This window comes from Drosophila takahashii, chromosome 3R (assembly GCF_030179915.1).
Source record: "Drosophila takahashii strain IR98-3 E-12201 chromosome 3R, DtakHiC1v2, whole genome shotgun sequence".
Classification (NCBI taxonomy): Eukaryota; Metazoa; Arthropoda; class Insecta; order Diptera; family Drosophilidae; genus Drosophila; species Drosophila takahashii.
This window is the reverse complement of record NC_091681.1, coordinates 32850530-32869680: the sequence shown is the minus strand read 5'-3', so window position 1 is coordinate 32869680 and position 19151 is coordinate 32850530. Positions and strand designations below refer to the sequence as shown.

The following is a 19151-nucleotide window of genomic DNA, read 5'->3' as shown; positions in this document are numbered from 1 at the left end:
TAAAAATACATTGAAGCCAAATCATCAAACTTGGGGCTGTCCATACATTAAGTAATTACCAAATGATTACTGTATGGCAAAAAAAAACTAAATGTATAGTTTTATACGTTTTCGCTATATAAAAAATCAACACAAAAAAATTAATTAAACATTTTCTTGAAAATATAAAAACAAATACATATATTATTGTTTATAGACTATTTTTTTTAAATATACTCATATATGGGTAAAATTTTGATAAGTACCAAGATCGTAATTTCCCTACGAATAATAAAAAATTATTAGTTTTTATTTTTTGTTAAAAAAAAAAGTTTTTTTGTGTTGTTTATAGGCATGTGCTATTTTTTAGGTAGTGGACTGTATATCACGCTTTTAATTCCTTAAAATCTATGGCCTTAAATTGAACATTTATGGCCATTTTTACTATTTTTAAGTCCACAATGGCCTTAAATCACCATTTTAGGCAATGTAGTCCATGTTTCCTTAAATCTAGGAATTTTTTTTTTCTGAGTGTATTTGGCTCCAACCCAGACAATTGGTTATGTCAAGAAGTGGCATGTTTGTTGTGGCTTAGTTTCCCAGGGTTTGATTTGGCTCGCACCCGATTAATTTGCACTTAAAACTTTGGTTTTAAAGACTTAAAAGCTTTTGTTCGATAAATGGAAAGCCTGTTAAGCATTTGCTTTACACTAAATTGGGTTAAATTGGTTAAGGGATTACATAGTGTTACCATCTTACGAATGAAATGAATTTAATAATTTTATAAGCTCTCCTTAAATATTATTCCATGTGCATCCCCAAATGCATCTGCCCTTTTCATGGTTTTCCAAGAAAACGCCCATGAAGTTTTCCCCTCGGTTTCGCGCTTTTATCCTTGACAGCTGTCATCCGCCATGAAATATCACGCATACGCCGACTAAATACCCTAATTGGCTTTAACAATGCCTTAATTTTCTGCTTATGAGAGGGGTGCAGAGGCCCCTCCTTCTCGAGTGAAACAACAACAACGGCACCGAATGCGCTATTGTTATGTCGCCACACACACAGTGACAAACAAACAAACAGAAGAACAAATGTATGGGTGTATTTGTGCATGGTCACAGGTCACACTCACACTCACACAGGCGTGTACTTCATTATAAGCAAATATTTTTAGCCTCATTTCAGCTAAAGACGCTTAAGCACGTTATAACTTTTCGCACGATGATATTGTTGTTGTTGTTGTTCCCTCCTCGTTGTTGCTGCAAAGGCTCACTCACTCACACAACTGCAGGCGCACACCAATACATACAAACACTGGCGCTGATTTACCTAACAAGCGCAACTCGAAGAACAAAAGGCCAAAAGCCAGGGGGATTCCTATTCCTGTTGTTGTTTTCATTTAAAGGGATTTAAAAAATTCAAAGGGCAATTGTCATCACACACACACTTACCCTCACACACACACACACAAGTGCATGGAAGGACATGGCGAAAGAGAGCGAAAAAATGAAAGAAAGAAACTCGTCTTTTGCATCGCTCTAACGGCCTCTTCTTATTGTTTACTTCACTTTTGTTATTACGTGAAGTTGCTGCTGTTTTTGTTGCATTTAAGCACATGCAATACTACACAAGAAGAAAATGTAATCCGATTACATCCGAAAAGTGGCATTATTATAATAGTCTTTTGTTACTTGACAATTTTGTTTTAAATAGTTCAACTGAATAAAATAATGAGGTCGAAGGAGTTTACTACACAATATGGTCAAAGTAAGGTTTTTAGTTTAATTTTAGTAACTGTAACTATTGAAATTATATTAAATTATTCTCATTTTTTTAATATTTTTTAATTTAAACTTTAATATAGTTTGAAAACACCAAGTTCCACAACCCTTTTCTCTATGTTTACTCATATGTATGGAGAAGCAAAGACAAAGGACATTCAGGACCCGTTGTCCGCCACACGAGATATTCCACGGACACTCGACGTCTGTGTGCCGTGCGACGTTGATTCTATGCTAAATACGAGCAGAACAATGATAATGTCGCATGGTAAATTACATGTAATTATGTATTTTCCCCTACTCCAGTTTCGTTTCGCTGTCGGTCCTTACACTTTTTCGAGCAGTGCTCTTTGCAACATTACCTCAAAACACCGTCAACGTCTCGGTCGCTTTCCCTGTCACCGCTGTCGACACGAGAAAGTATGTTAATAACGAGAAAAAAGAAATAATAACGAGGAGTAAGGTGAGTGCTGTAATGGGGAGCTGCACCTGAAATTGCATCCTTTTTGTTTTTCCTTTTGGCTTACCTTTCAGGGCTACAATTAAGACAAGGAAATCGGCAGCAGCAGAAGGAGACATACTGCTTATGCGACTCACCACCATTTTATATTTCTTTAGAAGAAGCTCAGGCTGCAAAATGTTCCCTTTGGCAAGGAATCAGTCGATTTATACTTACCCTCTTCACAATGTATGACATCTGAATGTGGTCTCTCTGGCACTCACTACAAACGTTCAGTTGGCTGCTAGTCTATCGAACCACTTTATTCATAATTGGCTTACTTTTGTAGTAAAGAAAGTTGGTTTAAAATAAAGTAGGTATAATTTAAATTTATTTGATTTTTTTTTGAAAATCGCATTTTTTAAATATTAAAGATAAGATGCCTCATAGGAAAAAACATCGATCTAAAATTCAAGCTGTAAAAAAGTACCGTTTAAAATTAAGTCTTTAATTTATAAAAATAAAAGTGTCTATTTATATTTCTTAAAATATTCAATTTAGAGACTTTAAATTGGATTTCATTAAACAAAAAAAGAAACCCAAATCTGTTATTTACATTTGGCTTGGCAGGCCTGCATATAACAGTTTTTTAACGTTCCATAAAAATACTGGGATTTTCGCTTAGCAAGCAGGAAAAGGGAAATTTTTCGAAGTTCAATAAAAGACGATGGTTAGCAAGAAAAACCGTTTAAAATAAGTAAAGTAAAGAGAATAAAGTAAAGCTTTAAAAACAGATATTTAAATAAGATTCCTAATTTTAATTTAAAAATATTTTAGCCCTACTCACGCGGAAGAAGATATTAAAAACCCAATCTTAGTCCTCAGCCTTCTTAACAAATTTCAAATGTGGCTGGCGCTTTCGAAAAGGCCTGTCCTCTCGGCCGCTCGGATTCTGCGCTCTGCGGCGAAAGGAGCCGAAAGGACCAGAAAGGACGAGGCGGACGAACTTGTGAATGGCGCCCGGAGCGAGGAAACAACGAGCCAGTGTTGGGGACGGCGAGAGGGACGGAGGGGGCGGCGGAGAGCAAGGATTCAGCAAGGAGCAGGCGGCGCGAGTGAGAGCGAGCCATTCGTGAATATTTCATGAACGACGGCAGCGATGGCAGCCAGCTTCGGGCTGCCGATTTCCGAGCTCCTATGCTCCCTTGCCGAAGAGAAAAGTAGGGAAACGCATCCCGTCGTCGGCATCGGCGGCAGCGGCTGCGAGCAGCAGCAGCGCAGCGATTTTCCCAGCAGCAACAGCGGCAGGAAAATCGGCAGCCTTTCTGCCGTCGTTGCAGTGGCAGCAGCGCCTCCGAATTTTGGCCAATGCGTGTGCTCCTGGCGTTCAGTAAGAAAAGCGTCGCCCAGCGGTCTAGTACGAACGTATACCGAACGCTTTGTATATCCTGTAAATTATATCCTGTGTGTGCGATACGATTGATCTCGTCTGCCTGGTTCGTGCGTAGTTCGAAACATAGACTTCTTTCTGAGATTTGCCCTGCTTGTAATGGCAAATTATTCTGGGCCATGAACACATATAATTTTTAAACGATCACTGCAGCCACCTTTAGTTATTTATTTTTAAGCTGGTCCTATCGCAAATACTTTTGGAGTCACTGACTTCTAAAGTTGCCACCGAATTCGCGCGCGACAAAAAGCCAGAAACTGCCGGCAAAATAATTGCCATTGCAGCCAGCTGCTTGAAACTTTACCAGCGACTTTGAGCCGGCTGAGCAGAGCTTCACTTTTTTGTTTGCCCTGTTTTTCCCCCGCCTTTCCTCTCACATATTTTTCTATTATTTTTCCCTTTCGGTTTTTTTTTGCCTGACATTTTACATACCAGACATTGATATTAAAACAGAGGACGTCTGGCAGAAGGCAGAAAACTCGCAGTTGTAGTACTACTCGCATGACAGGAATATTTATAATTTCCGCTGCCAGCAGACACAACAGAAAAGAAAGAATAATTTGCGATTACTGGCAGGCAGAAGGCGAAGGAAATCCCTGAAACGATATTACAAGCCAAGTGCGCTTGAGTTCGTGTATTTCCGGTTGAACAAACACATAAGCGAAACATAAAGGAGAGGCGGAAGAAAAAAAAATAAGAAATTCCACATGCCCCATACTTATGCCAATAAATATATAAAAGTATATGTAGTATATAAACCAGCCAGCACGAAAAGTGAAAATACATAGAGGCGAAAGGCGAGAGCATATTTCATAAGTTTGCACTCCGCACATATAGAAAACCCAGGCGAGAGCCAGAGAAAGCTGGCGACAAAGGCTAACGCACGACCTTTGGCACCGAGTTCAGATCCTGCGGAGGGGTCAGCGAATCATTAGAGACAAAGACAGAGCCACTGCATCGGCAGAGCATCCGTTCCCCTTAGCGAAAGCGACCAAAATTCACTCGCAAATAATGCTGACCATGTCGACCCTGATGATGCCAGCACCGACCATAGCCATGGGTGCCCCGCAGATCACAATGGGTCCGCACAAGCCCCCGGAAACGAAGCTGCTGGCCATCCATCCCGCCGCGGCGGCCGCAGCAGCCGCCCAGCAGCAGCAGCAGTCGGTGACAGCTGCCCATTTGCAGCACAATGGCCAGCAGCAACAGCAGATGTCGCAGCAGCAACAGCAGCAGCAGCTCGTGGGCAGCAACTCCAAGCCAGGTGAGTGGAAAAGCGAGTTTTCTCCCGAGTTGAATGTCCTTTCGATTTCGATTTCTGTTTCGGCGCCATTTCCACCGACAAAAGGTGTTGCATAAATTGAGAAATGTCGCTGCCATTTTGCCCCTGAGACGTGTTTTGAATGCAGCAGACAGCGGGCTTCGCTTTGTTGTGATTTGGGAATTTTCACAGCAACAATGGTCTTCGTAGAAATGTGAATATTTAATGGAATGCATTGAAGAGGAATTGTCAATATTCTGGGAAGAGAATAAAAATGTAGTTCAAGTAAATTAAAATTTTATTACTTATGAACTTTTATAAAAATAAAACGTGTTTTATCAAATATTATCAACATCACATATAATTTATAAATTGTTTCTAATTAATTCTTTAAAAAAACATAAAACGAATTATTATAAAATGTTATCAAAATCACATAAATTTATTTCAATTGCCTAAACATTTTAAAGCAGAACACCGAACAAGAGCAAACAATTTAATACTATGTAAAAGCAAATAAATCAAGCATTAGATTAATTTAAAAAAACGTCAGCACAGTCATTTGCAATTCTAAACGCATTCAGATTGGCTTTCAGCTTGGATTTAATTGAATGAATTTTATTTTGCGATATAATTGCATTTCATTTTCAGCCAAGGATTTGTGAAGGCTTAAAAAGTTAGCAAATCATTCAAACCATGGCCATGGCAAAAACATAATTTATCGTATTAGTTGGGTCTTAATAAAATGCTGTTTGTGCTAAAATCTATTTTAATTGCCGGGCGTGTGTATCTTTTTTTTTCGCAAAAATACGGGAATTTAAAAATATCAAACACCAATTAAATTGTAGAGAACATACGCAAAAGTACCAAAGCTTAAAGCAAAAACATCAATAAAACAAGCAGCTCTTCAGAAAAGACATCGGCTTATGTATTCAAAGCAGTGTCTGAACAATTACAATTCAAACCAGAAAACACCCCGGGCGATCGATTTCAGGGCACGATAAAGTATTTCATATTTATAGAAATTTCGTATGCGTCACATGGCCAAAATCATCATCCTGGCAACACATTCAATTAAACGCAGCCCAGACAGTCGGTCGGAAGTCAAGGAGGTAGGACTCAAAAATTCCAATAAAGCACAAGTATCACTTTCGGCCAGTTTTGAATGAGTAGAATTCCAGCAGACCGAATTCGCACACGTAATCCGACAAATAACAAAGCTCGAACACGCATTTCGGAGATGAATTATTGTGGACACCACCCAGCCGGCGGGCTGAAATGTCAAGCGAAGGCATTACAAGCATAAATATCAGTTGCAATTTTCATATTTTTAACCACAAATGAAAAATTTGATACAGCCTGCAGGGCTACAGGAGAAGGGAGGAGAAGGGAAGGCAAGGAAAATTGCATGCCCGTAGAGATTTACAACTTAAAAACAACTTAAGCCGAAACTTGGAAACAAAGGCAGGGATAGAGAAACAGAGAGACAGGGATTGGGATAGAGAAACTGGGACTATTCTCCAATTTGTTGGCCCCCTTCTCAAGCCCCTCGGCCCAGCAACGGTTGCTAATGGCAAAAACTATACACAAATAGACACTGGCAGGCATAAAACCGGAAACAACGGCACAGGAAGCTGCATGAAAATGAAACGAGGAAAGGCGGCCAGGCGGCCGGGCGGCCTGACTTTGGACTGTAATGAAAAATGGAAAATGTCTACTACTCGTACAGCGACGACTGAAAATAGTGAAAAGTCGAGTGTGCGTCGGTGTGGCATCTCGTCGTCGAGTCGAAAGGCAGCAAGAGCAACTTGAAAATGAATTTAATTATGGCAAAAAAGTGAAAATTTCCACACTTGAGTCTGCGAAGTTTGCCTTTCCCTTTGGCCGCCGGAGCGTTGATGAGCGGCTGCAAAGTGTGAGAAAATTACTAGACAAGACAACACCAGCCAACCAACTGGCAGCCGGGGCACATAAATAGGAGCCGGGGCGAAAGTGAAGAGTCTGCCGGTTCCGGGCATTGTGTAAGTTGGCTTAATGCGGGGCGGCTTACTGCAAGTCCGGGAAATCATCGTTGGTGGAAAAGCCCTGGGAAATGAGTGCGAAAGTGGGGCAAATTCGCTAGTGGTTAACCGGCACACAAAAAAAACAGACATGGAGAGTCATTTCCAGGACAATTGACTTGGCGATGATCCACACTTAGTTACTAATTAGCAGGGATGTAGAAAAAGTCGATAACCGTCGGTATGCGACAGAGGAAAGTGATTGCTTATTGAAAATTAACATACTTTAATCTTTGAAATTTAATTTGACATTTAAATATTTTCTTTAATGATAGAAATAATATATTTATTATAATTTTAGTTTATTTTATAATACTTTAGGTAGATTTAGATAGGTAAATGTTATAATAGATCCTTCACTTAATCTCAAAAACTACATCTACAAATTCTCCTCTGGTTGCCCTGTGAAAAGAATCAAATAGAAAAAAGGGAAGAAGGAGGACAATTGACTTTGTGATGAGCCACACTTAGTTACTAATTAGCAGAGGACTAGAAAAAGTCGACAACCGCACACCGACAAAGCAAACATTGATTACCAGGCCAAATGATTGCAAATTGAAAATTAAGCACGCCGCTGAATTTCCAATTCAAATGCGAGAGAGTCGAGTCGGCCAAACTGCCGGCAAACCGAAAGGAGCAGAGCGTAACAGGCACATGCATATAAATTTATATATGCAGTAAGGACACACAGAGCACTCCCATACACCCATACACCCACACAGCTGCAGTGGCACACGGTGCATGAACTTTCGAGCAGCACTTACACTCACACACACACATAGAGCGAAAAGAGGGGGCGGGTTACACCTACAAGCCGCTGTTGCAAAAACAAACAGCGACTGCGAGTTTCTCAAGTGTCGCAACTGCAACAGCAGCAGCCAGGCCAACAAGTGCCACAGCAGTTGGCTGTGGAAGGAGACCCATGCAGCCAGCCAGCCAGAGCATCACAACAGCATCAGCCTCCGTAATGGCCAACTACAGTGGCAGTTGCCCCTAAAAGATTGTCCATATGCCGAGCAAACCACCTTAAATTTCACTTAAATTAGGCTTACTGCAATTTTCATAACATTTCTTCGCTTTTAAATGACAAAACAGTCTAAGAATAAACCTTTTTTTCATTAATAAGCAAGATAGCAAGATATTTGTATAAACTTTGCCGATTTTATCCATAAATCAAATTTAAGACTTATACCAGAATATACATTTATTCAAATTTTAATGAATCTAGAAAACTAAATTTTATAAATAAGTTAGGTGTCTAAAAGTATGCAACAATAAATTTTTAATGCAAAAGCTATATGAATTCCGTCCTACTATCCTTTATTCACTGCATTCCTTCAGACTCATGTTTTTAGATTTTAACGTGATATCAACTTATAATTAAATACGATTTCTGTTTTATTAAAAAAGGGTTTAAAAGCATTTCAATTGATTTAAATTAATTTAAATTTCAACTAAGAAAAACGTATTTGGAATAAAAGAAAGCGAATATTTCTAACCAAATCGTGATGGCATTCCGCTTAGATAATTTCCACTGTAATTCGCTGTATTATCTCCATCTGGCTGTGATCCGCCTGCTCCTGGCTGTTTTTCGTTGCCCCCAAATGATGGAACAACGGCGGAGAGCGCGCTTTACTTTCGCTCAGGCAAAGGCGACAGCAAAACTTTTAAATTGGTTGCCAACACTTGCAGCTAACATATACACAGGCGCACAGACACCCGCATACGGACAAAAACACATACTAAATGTTTGTTTTGGAAATGAATTTGGCAATTTTTGTACAGCAGGAGGGAAAACCGAGGAAAGCGAGGCGGGGAAAAGTGGCAAAGTGAGGCGAGAGACAGCAGGCAACACCTCAAAGTAATTTGCCAGCAAATCATTGGAAAGAGTCAGCTGCGAAGGCGGAATAGCTGAAAAGGATAGCAGCAGCCGAAAAGTATGCAATGCCAAATGAAACACTCACACATGCGAGTGGCGGGAAAAGCGTGTAATATGTACAGTGAGTGTGTATGGGTGTGTGTAAGTTTGTGTGGGTAAAAAACCACCAAAGTGAAATGCATTTATCGACCGCAAAGCGTTCGAAATGAAATCTGTTTAAAGGATTTTAATACCCCAGCAGAAACGTGGAGTCTGCATCAGTATCTTTGACTGTGTGTGTATGAGCAAGGAGCTGGCTGTGCGGGTGTATTGGTGAGCGGGTGAATGGGTAATGGGTAAATGGGTGAACGGGTGGTGAACACAAAAAGTCAATGAATTCGTTTGGCGAATTGAAAAATTAATTCAGTTGCCGTCGCTGGCATTGATAAGGAAAGTACAGGGAGCTGGGAAAACTTTTACACGCCGCTTTCCTTTTATGTGTGTCTTTATCTTCGCTTCGTCTGTGTTTGTACTTACACACACACATTGACAAGCTTTTTACTTACTAATGACTTCTCATTTCGCTTACGGTATTTCTCTGTTACTTGTGCTTTTTGTCTTACTTTACAGACTCACACACACACTCACTTACTTATACAAAATTACTCACTGACGTTGTTGTGGATTTTCCACCATTTTCCCCTCACGAAAAGCTAAGGAAATTAAGCAAAAAGCGCAAAGATTTATTTCGCTTTGATCAAAATTAAATGAATTGATTTTAATACGCCCCGTGGGCAAGATATTTCCTACGCTTTCGTTTCGTTTCGCAAATGAAAACGCATAAAAAAGGTGTTGGTTGGCCTTGTGGGCGTGGCCGTTTCTGGGCGCTGCTCCTCGTTGTGAGCTTTATTTTATGCCAGCGGCCATTACAATTGAGTAGCTCTGGCCATTCCTATGTGCGAGTGTCTGTGTGAGCTATTTGAATTCCCATCCGCACTGGTTTTCCTATTGGTATTGGTATTGGTATTGGTGCGGAGTGCTCGTGCTTAAAGACTCTCAATAAATTCTCCTTGAATTGGGTACAAAGTGGAGGATGCGATAAAATGTTTAAGGAAAGCGTGTCAAGGAATTAATGTTTTATTGCTTTAAATAAAGGACGTTCGATGCGAATGGAAAATTGTGGTTTTGTATAATTATTTGGAAGAATTAGTAAATATTTCCATTTTCCTACAAAATCGTAGTGTTTTTAACAGAGCTATTGAGATAAAAATCTTGTTTGGTTTCTGAAATATAAGCCACAAATTTCGGGGTTTTTACCATCTATTATAATTAATTCATTACAGAAATAAAAGAATTTATTTGGCCTGATATTTTCATGGAAACATAATACCAACATAGATATTTTGAGTAAAACGAAATGAATGATATTTTAGTGAAAAGCGTGTTTAGATAATCGAATCGTTAATAAAAACTCTCGAATGCGTAACACTCACTTAAAAAATAGGACACTTTTTTAAGTATGTATAATCGTCATCGAGTGAAACACAGAAATCCTTGCTCGATTTGATGCCTCCCCGTTGTCCTGTTCATTCCGTTTGATTACATTTCATTTGATTGGTAACATTTTTGACTGTCCATTTTTTACACTGCAATTTCTTTTGTGCTTCGCTTTGTTTCCTGTTGGCGGCGGCAAATGAAAAGTTTACATTTCATTGCTCAATTCGACATTTGACATTTGGCAGCGGCACTGGCATAGAAAATGAGGTTCAGTTTTTGCACAGTCTCCGATTTTCAGTGTTTTCATTTCTTTTTTTTTTCGTTTTCCTCGTTTTTTTGTTTTTGGTTTTCAGAACTCAAACAATTGACAGCGGCGGCGTCATTGTTGTTGTTCGTATTGTTTGTCATCGCATTTGTCGCTTTTTGTCTGTCGATTTTTTGTCGCTTTTCCTCTTTTCCCCCTTGTTTTGCTGGCGCCGTGTAATAAAAGTGTCTGCGGACCGTTCGCTTGTTGCACGGTGTAACAAATTGCTCATGCCCGCATCGCATCCGAGCAAAGCGGATTTTGGTGGAAGGTGGCAGTCGGTGGAAGTTGGAGGAAGAAAAGGTGTGGGTCCGGCCACTGGTCAACACTTTGGCGCAATTTAAATTTCATGCATTTTTCATTAACGCCAAAAAGGAGGCGACCACTCGACTGGGGTCCTCCATTACCCAGGGCCAACGACGTGAACGCTTTTACAGAGGCTGGCCAAGATAGAGTGCCACAGCAGCGGCGAAAATAGTGGTGCATCAAGAAAATGTTTATAATATATGAATAGTACGTTCCAGTTTAAGATCTGTGTAGAAAAAGTGTTGCAATTGGTGCAGCCTAAATTCCAAACACCAACCAGCTTTATAATGGTTAACATTTTATTTAATTTTTCTTCACTTAAAATCTTAAACAAATGATTTTATGAAAAAATTTAAGTTGTCTAATAATTTCCTTACACAATTTAAGGACCTTTTCCAAGGACCTACTGGCAATTGTTACCCACAAAACAGATACAGCTTTCAAATGACTTTGCAATGAATTGGCCAACTGATCTGATGACCGCAACTGTGGATTAAGAGACTGAGAAAAAAGGGGGCCGAACGGGAAGTTGGCTCATCTTAAATGCCCATCTATTTTACTGCTGCAGCCCAATATATACGAAGGACACACAGAAACACTTGGGCTCGAGAACCGAGGCCCATTTACATTTTCGTACTCCTGCAATGCCCAGCGTCCAACGCTCTTCATCTCTGCGACCCCAAGACCCCATCCGGTATAGTAGTTCGGTTCGTATCGATTTTGAGTGTCGCCTGCCATTCAAATGGTTTTTATTTCGCATTTATGTGCCCGCCCCAGACTTTGTCCTCACACTTCTTGTTTTTTCCTCAGCCGCTGGCTGACTTTGGCACGTTTTAATGCATTGGCCACAGTTCCTCCTCCAGCCGGCAAGCTGGGACTGAGGTTACACAGTAAATAAATAAATGTTAGTTTATTTTTTAAAATAAATAAAGTATAGTTGAATTTTTTAAATCATAATTTGCATTAAGTGACATTTTTTATTTCCCAAAAACAATTATAATCGAATTTTTCATTCTAAAAAAGTTTTTAAAGAATCTTAAATCTTTTTTGTATTTAATGCTGTATTTTTAAAAATCATAAATACATATATAAGGAGTGTCTTTAAAAAGATCTCATTCCATTTATTTTCTAAAAATAAAATCTTTATAAATATTGATAACAATATTGTATTTTTCTCTGTGTTAAGTGGACGTGTGTGTCCTTTTCTTTAACCCTTTACCGCCGTGCCCGCATTGTTTTGCTCGTTTGGCATTCCGGCTCTTCGGCTTTCTTTGCCTTCGTTTTTATGCCTGGGCCAAACTTTTGCATAAAGTCATTTGGGGCGTTGATGGAATTTTTGAACGAACCTCCCATCGCCGATCGCCGGGTAAAAGCGTTTAGTCTTGAGCTAAATTTTATGAGCTGTGCGTGTGAACGTCTGTTTGACTTTGGTCTCATTTGTACTGGCAAATACGGCAATTTATGCAAATAATAATTTATAAAATTTCGCATAGTTTTCCGGGGCGAACGAGAGCTTAGCCGAAAATAAAAACAGTTCGGTCTAAATAAAACAAACTGTAGGTAAATAAAACATGGACTGCGGGCTGGCCAGGGCTTTCGACTTGGCCCGGCCATAAAAAGTGCTAAGTAAACACATGTGCCCGGGACCCCCGCCCCCGCCCCCGCTCTTTGCACATCCGCACCCGCAAAGCAAATGCCTGCACATAGTGTAAACACATAAATTTATGCATTTTCAATGGAGAGCTGTTAGCATAAATTTACGGCCCGAAAAAAATGGGGAAAAATCAACGACTGGTGGCGGTGGTGGGGGGAAATGGTGTTGGAGGGTCAGCCAGCAACAACAAACTGTACAAAAGTGCTTAACAAAACAAAACAAAACAGAGCGAAAATAGCGTTAAAGCAACGCAAAGCAAACAGTCGACAGTTGAGTTGCTGCAGAGCTCGAAACAAACAAAAAAATGCAAACAGAAAACAAACACAGCAAAAAGGCAACTCGCCGGAAAGCGGAAAGGGGTGGTAAGGGTCGACTGGGGAGGGGGTGAAAAAAGGATTGGGGGGTAAGGGCTGGATGTGCCCAGCTGGGGTGTCCTGCAAAAAACTTGAAGCAAATAGAGAGACTGCTTTAAAAACCTTAACACATTTCCAATGATTGAATCAATAAACGGCGACAAGTGCGTTTGTATTGTTCGTTTGGAGTTTGTTGGTGGCCAGGCTTTTACACTGGGGGAAAAGCTTGTAAAGTTAAAGGAAACTTAAATTAAAATATAAATAAAATGAAATTTTGTATACCTTATTCGCTAGTACTTGAAAAAGTGCTTTGCTATAATTTAGCTGAGACATAAACCACAAGAATCTAAAGAACTCGCGCCTTTGGATTAAAAGTAAATTTTGATTCAAACTATTTCAGATTTTTATAAGTAAGCAGTAAGAATATAAGCTATAAACCTATAAAATCTTCTTTTGAGTTTTTCCGTGTGCATTTGTGTGACTGCCGCTAACTACTGCCAATTGGCGATACGGGAAAAGAGCAACTGCTGCCCTTTTTCGGCAGGATGCGTGTTCCCCTGTTATTTTTGCATACCTGCATTTGTTGCCAGCTGACACTGCTCGTACCCACGAGGAGCCTTTTTTCTTGGCCAAAAAGAGCGATTTTAAACTGCACCTCTGGCCTGGCTTTTTTTTTGGGTTGCTCACCTTTTGGCCGGGGGCTGTGGCCAACTACGCTCCGAATTGCATATGGCAAACGTTAAAAGGTTTGCCTTCTGGCCAAAAAAAGGGGGAAAAAAAGGATTACCAAGCCAGTTTTTGAAGCTTAAGCCTCAAACCGAGTAATACCGAAAATTCAGTACTTTTCTGATATGTTTCCGGCATAAACCACGCTGAGAGCACGCTTTGTGCTGGCTGCAAAAACTTTCTCTAATTATAAATATCAGTTGCCATGACCATTTCACATTCGTTGCTTGGCCAAGCCAAGAGTTGAATGGAAGCCGCAGAAAACAATTTGCCAACTTTGCCGGATCTGCGGTGGCTTTTTCTCATGTCTCCTCCTTCCGCAAGCAGCAAACTTTAAACATTTTCATCGCACTTTTCAGCGCAGAAGTCATGGCGAACTGGAGTTAGATATGTCAATAAGCACGCACACCGTACATCCCCGGCAACTTATCAATTTTTCCATGCTCAAACGTACTTAAAGGAGATCCCAAGGGGGAGGTATATGCAGAGGGGGTGGCTTTTTTAAGGGGGGTTGGACTGCAGACTGTACAAACATTTGACTCCGGCGGAGAGGCAATGGCAAAGTCAAAACGAAGCGGAGATGCAGTCGGAAATGCCATTGAAAATAGTTTAAAGTTGCACCAAAAAGGATATTGAGCTAAGCCAGTTGCAGCTTACATGGAGGAGTATGTGAGTTCTCTTTACACTCGAAACATTTGGGGGATTAAAATATCTAACCAAATTTTATAAATTAGGCATTACAAAGGACTTCTAATAGGAGTTCTCTTAGGAGTTTTTAAATAATAAATCCATATAAATCATGGCAATGGAAATATGCATTAATTTAATTAAAATAAAATCAGTGTTCTTAACATTGCAATGACCAATGCATTGGTCTTCGGAATGAATCAGAATTGCCAATCAAATTCTCAATTCTTTACGGAAAATTTCCAAAAATCGCCTAAATTTTTCTCTAGTGTACAGTGTGTTTGCTCATGTGCTGGTGTCCTCTGTTGGTTTTCTATTTGCCTTCGACTCGCTGCTCGCTGGCTGCTTATGGAAATCCGCATGATGATTGCATATCCTTCGCCAGAGACGCTGCCATATCCCTAATGCCGCCGAAAGTTTGCGTTCATTTGGCTGCTGCATGCCAGCCGGATTCCCGCTTTTCTCCTCCTGCTTTTCTGCTTCCTGCCATATATATTTTCTATCCTCCTTCTACTCTACTTTTTTTTTATTTCTGTGATGCTTTCAGCTGAGAAAACTTTTACTTGGGTTTTTCCTATTTTCCTTGTCGGCTGCGGTGGCGGTGGCCAAAGTGTTTCTCTTGCATTTGAAGAGCTTTTTCTTAATGTCACTTATGCATAAGTTCCTATGAGTTTGGCCACACACACACCCCAACATATACACGCATACATATATGCATATCCATGGCCGGGGTGGAAGCTCACTCATGTTTGCATGTGGATAGAATAAAAGTGCAGCGGGTGTGCGTGGGTGTGTGTGTGTTTGTGTTTGAGACTAACTTGATGGCACATCCTCCATGGGGATTTACAAGTGCTTAGTTCTATGTCGCAAAAAAACGCTTTAATATTATTATACTTTCTTCTATGTGCGCTGGCAATTTTTGCTATTTTTTCATTTGCTTTTAAATTAAATGAAATGGCTCGGGAAAGAGGAGATACGCATGCTGTACAAATTGAATGCCCAGATTCTTAAAGCTTTTCGCCATAACCAACCGCACAAAACATCATAAATAAACACCGACACAGACGCACACACGCGCGCCTTGATGTATTACATGTGTTGGCATTATTTACTTAACTCGGCTCTGCTCTATTTTAGCCGCTCCAAAAAGTCAAGTCTACTTTTGTGGGCGCAGCTATTAGTGCAGCAGCGACGTCGGCAGAGCGCAGGCAGCGGCCAAATGGCAACAACAATGCCATAGCCAAGCCACAAGGATGAAGACATTAAGGCCCAGCATGCGTTACCAGCACACACCCACACATTGCCAGACATGGGCGTAAAGAGAAAGAAATATAATGCCAACATAACATTTAATCCAAGGAATTCCATATCGCAGCCAGTGGGGAAGCCAGGCGAAGGCAACCATTTGGCACCGTGAAGCAAAGTTGGATGTTGTCGGCTGTCGGTTGTCTGTTCTCTGTTGTCGTGTGGCAAATGTAGTCGAACGGAAATCGGCGTAACCCTAGAAGGGCTTTCAGAATTATCAGTTTAGGTTTTCACCGAAATAGCCGGGAATAAGTAATTAATAAGCAAGCTTATGTGCTGCCCGATTTACTGCTTAATGTTCCCCCTATTTAACAATTTTGGATTCAAAATATATTTAGTAATGAAAGTATCTCTAATTAGCTTACCCTACAACTTTTGGTAAAACTATATATTAGCGGACTCACCCCCGAAATTCGCGAAAAAATTATCCTCGATGGACCGCGATTTCTTAAGAATTTACGTGCAAAAGAACTTGGCGGTCGGCCATGGTTCTCTTGTAATTGAATTTCAAAGTTCCCGGGTTTGCTATAAAAAACAAGGTATTACCCAACTTTTCACTAACTAAAACTAAAGGATAAACAGCTAAATTACATGAGTCCCCCCGGGGGCGCCAAAACTATTTTTTCAGCTATAATTCAAAAGTTAGGAATTAAAAGTTGTTTTGTTCAGTAGCTCTCCCAATGAAAGAAATACAACCCAATAACAAAAAAGGTGAATTTAGTTAATTAAGTATTACCTTTGCCCTTCAAAAAAAAGCGATATAAAAAGATTGCTCCCACTATCTGCCTTATGGCTAAAACCCAAACGATCATTGCGTAATCTGAGTGGCTAAACGCTCCCACAAAGAATCAGACTCAGGGCAACTCGTAATGTTTATTTCCACTGTGCTTATCTGGGCAGAGCAAGAGTCCTAGGACTTTGGCGCACTTAAATGGCGCACGAGGAAAGTAGAGAAATACTTTTTAGCAGCTGAACCGAGCTGAGCTTCTGGTCTGGTTTGGTCTGGTCTGGGTTTTCTCTGGGCCGTGGATGAGCCAGCGACGGAAGGAAGAAATAATCATAAAAATTATTTCAGCATGCACATGTGTGCGAGTGGCGGTGATCATAATGTTGCAAGGCGTCGCTGGGGGAATCTCTTCATTTTCGATGCCTTGGCGGGACTAACACTTTAATGGCAAGGAGCCCAAGAAAAAATGAAAGCGAAGGCGTAGCTGCCTTTTTTAATTTTCGTGCTTCATATTTTCTATTTAGCAGGAGATCCCTCTGTGTGTGTGTATGTGTGTGTCGGTGTTAATGGGTCTCGCGTCTGGCCAAATTGATATCCCGCCGTCATTTTTAATGCCCTATGAATGCGGCTAATGAAACTGTGCGTGCCCTCAGCCAAAGCGCACTTTTTATTATTATTTTTTAAGCCACACTTAATGCTCATCGCTCACCCCCGTTTCTATTTTCCTTGCAGGTAAGCCAACCACGAGTTCATTTGCCAAAAAGGGAGCCCAAAAACTGATTGGAAGTCGGTAATTTTGAAGGCCGCCACGGTGAGTTGCAAAAGCCGCATACCGACTGGGAGTCGTGGCAAATTTGATTTATTCGTACACGTGGATGCACCCGGGGGCGCCAAGAAAAGTGAAAGTAAAGCGAAAGAAAAGGGCCACACAGGCGGGGGACCACGGACAGCATCGTTAACATTTAATTATGCCATTTTCATTTCCGTAATGAAATGAACTTGTTAGGGTAGCCTTTGTTCTCTTATTCATTGCCCTGGCAAATTATCATTGATTTTGTTGCTTAATCCGCCTGACCGTCGCACTAAGGTGAGCATTAAATCGAATTAATTTCGGGTGTTTTTGGTTGGCCCACCATCACCATCCTCATCAGCACCACCACCCCATTTGTCGGTTTCCAGTTGTCCTGCAGAGTGGCCATTTGACATTTGTCGACAAAACGTTTACATTAAATGTCCTGTGCCGTGCGATTGTGACCATTGCCCGTTTCTTCGTTTTTGTTTCTCGTCCTTCGCCCCATTTGTATTATACCAAATGTCTTGGTCCTGTCTACGGGGTCGACATTCCTGAAATTTTGCGCATTGTCCGGACGGAGCGAAAGTGACAGGGATGCCAGAAAGCAGAAAACAGGGAACGAGGAGCGAAGAACGAGAGCTGGACGCTTAGCGCCCAAGTTGAGACATTTGCGTTGACAATTGCTGGGAATCGGAATTGGAAATAAGATATTTGCGACTCTTGACTTTTATGTGAGAGTCCCGGGAATCGGGGAATCCTGGAATCCGGGCTTCGAATTATATTTATTGCCAATTCGGGGAATGTCATGGCCATACATAAGTCAAGACCGAATGGCAAATGCAATTAAACACATCACTTTACCAATCTCGCCCTCAAAAATCACTCAATTTGAAATTTCGTGTTGGGTTCTTCGTTTTCGGGTCTCGCACACGCTCCATTAAACGGCAAACAAATGCCAAGAAGCCGAAGAAGACGAAGCCCGAGGTTTTGTACGCAAATTTTTTAATTTATTGCATAAAATGTTTTCGGGTTTTCCTATGTTGGCAAGCCACAAAAGCCAAAGAAATTGTTTCAATTTGTCATGACAATTTCTTTGAAATGCCGCAGCTAAAAAATGTCCGCCCCCGCAAAATGTCCTTCGTGGGTACAGAGGGCGGGGGCAATGTCGTCTGCCATCAAAGCACTGAATTCAATTTGGTTTAGGGCGAAGCCCGGCTCATTCCTTTGGTAATTTCCCAAAAGTTCCTCGTAGGTCTATGTCACCGGCTTTATTTGCTCGGCTGTAATTTGCAATTTTCACCTTGCCGCCGAGGGAATGGAAAATCGCGGGAAGGAAATCGTTGAGAGCTAGACCATTATCAGAATTGCGACTGGGTCGTGGGCTGTGGGCCGTGGGTTTTGAGAGTTGACAAATCAGCGGCGCCTGCCCAATGACATTAAAGGCAGCTCAGTTGAGCTGAGACGAGGCCGTAATGCTTGGCTGCCGCTGATGATAATGGACGCCGCTTTTGGCCCAGCCATTTGGCAAGCGGCTGCAGTAAATCTGATATTTCCCCTTGGCATAAATAAATAGGCACATGGATGTGGGGAGTCAAAAGCCGATCGCAATCTCAAATTGCATGTTGCAAAATCAAATGGCCCGAATTAATGTTGCACAATGCTGCTGATAGCGGAAACATGGCTGGGATATTTACTCCCGAATTAGTGCAGTAATTAAACAGACGAGGCTACATAAGTTTAATTAATACTTGAAAACAGTAAAATAATGTTTTTGCTATTAATCCCTGGTCCAAAGTATTCCTAAACAAAATATGAGTTTTTTATCCACAACTAAGCAGTAAATTGTTTAAATATGCATTGTCATATGATAAAGAAATTCCTAAATTGTTTATTGTTTAAATCTAAAAATACGCGTTGAGTTCATATTAAAATTTTTAATCGATAATTTTGCTAAAGCAACGATTTATT

At 40.7% G+C, this 19151-nt stretch overlaps 1 protein-coding gene across 1 annotated transcript in view; it reads left to right on the top strand.

Annotated features, from left to right (window-relative positions):
* Nucleotides 1–3552: 3552 nt before the first annotated feature.
* Nucleotides 3553–19151, top strand: part of LOC108060432 (cytotoxic granule associated RNA binding protein TIA1-like) — a 91969-nt gene continuing 76370 nt past the window's right edge. The window contains exons 1-2 of the mRNA XM_017146130.3: nucleotides 3553–3666; nucleotides 4490–4916. Coding sequence (XP_017001619.2) covers nucleotides 3571–3666; nucleotides 4490–4916 — 523 coding nt within the window. The 5' untranslated portion in view covers nucleotides 3553–3570. The remainder of the gene's footprint in view (nucleotides 3667–4489; nucleotides 4917–19151) is intronic.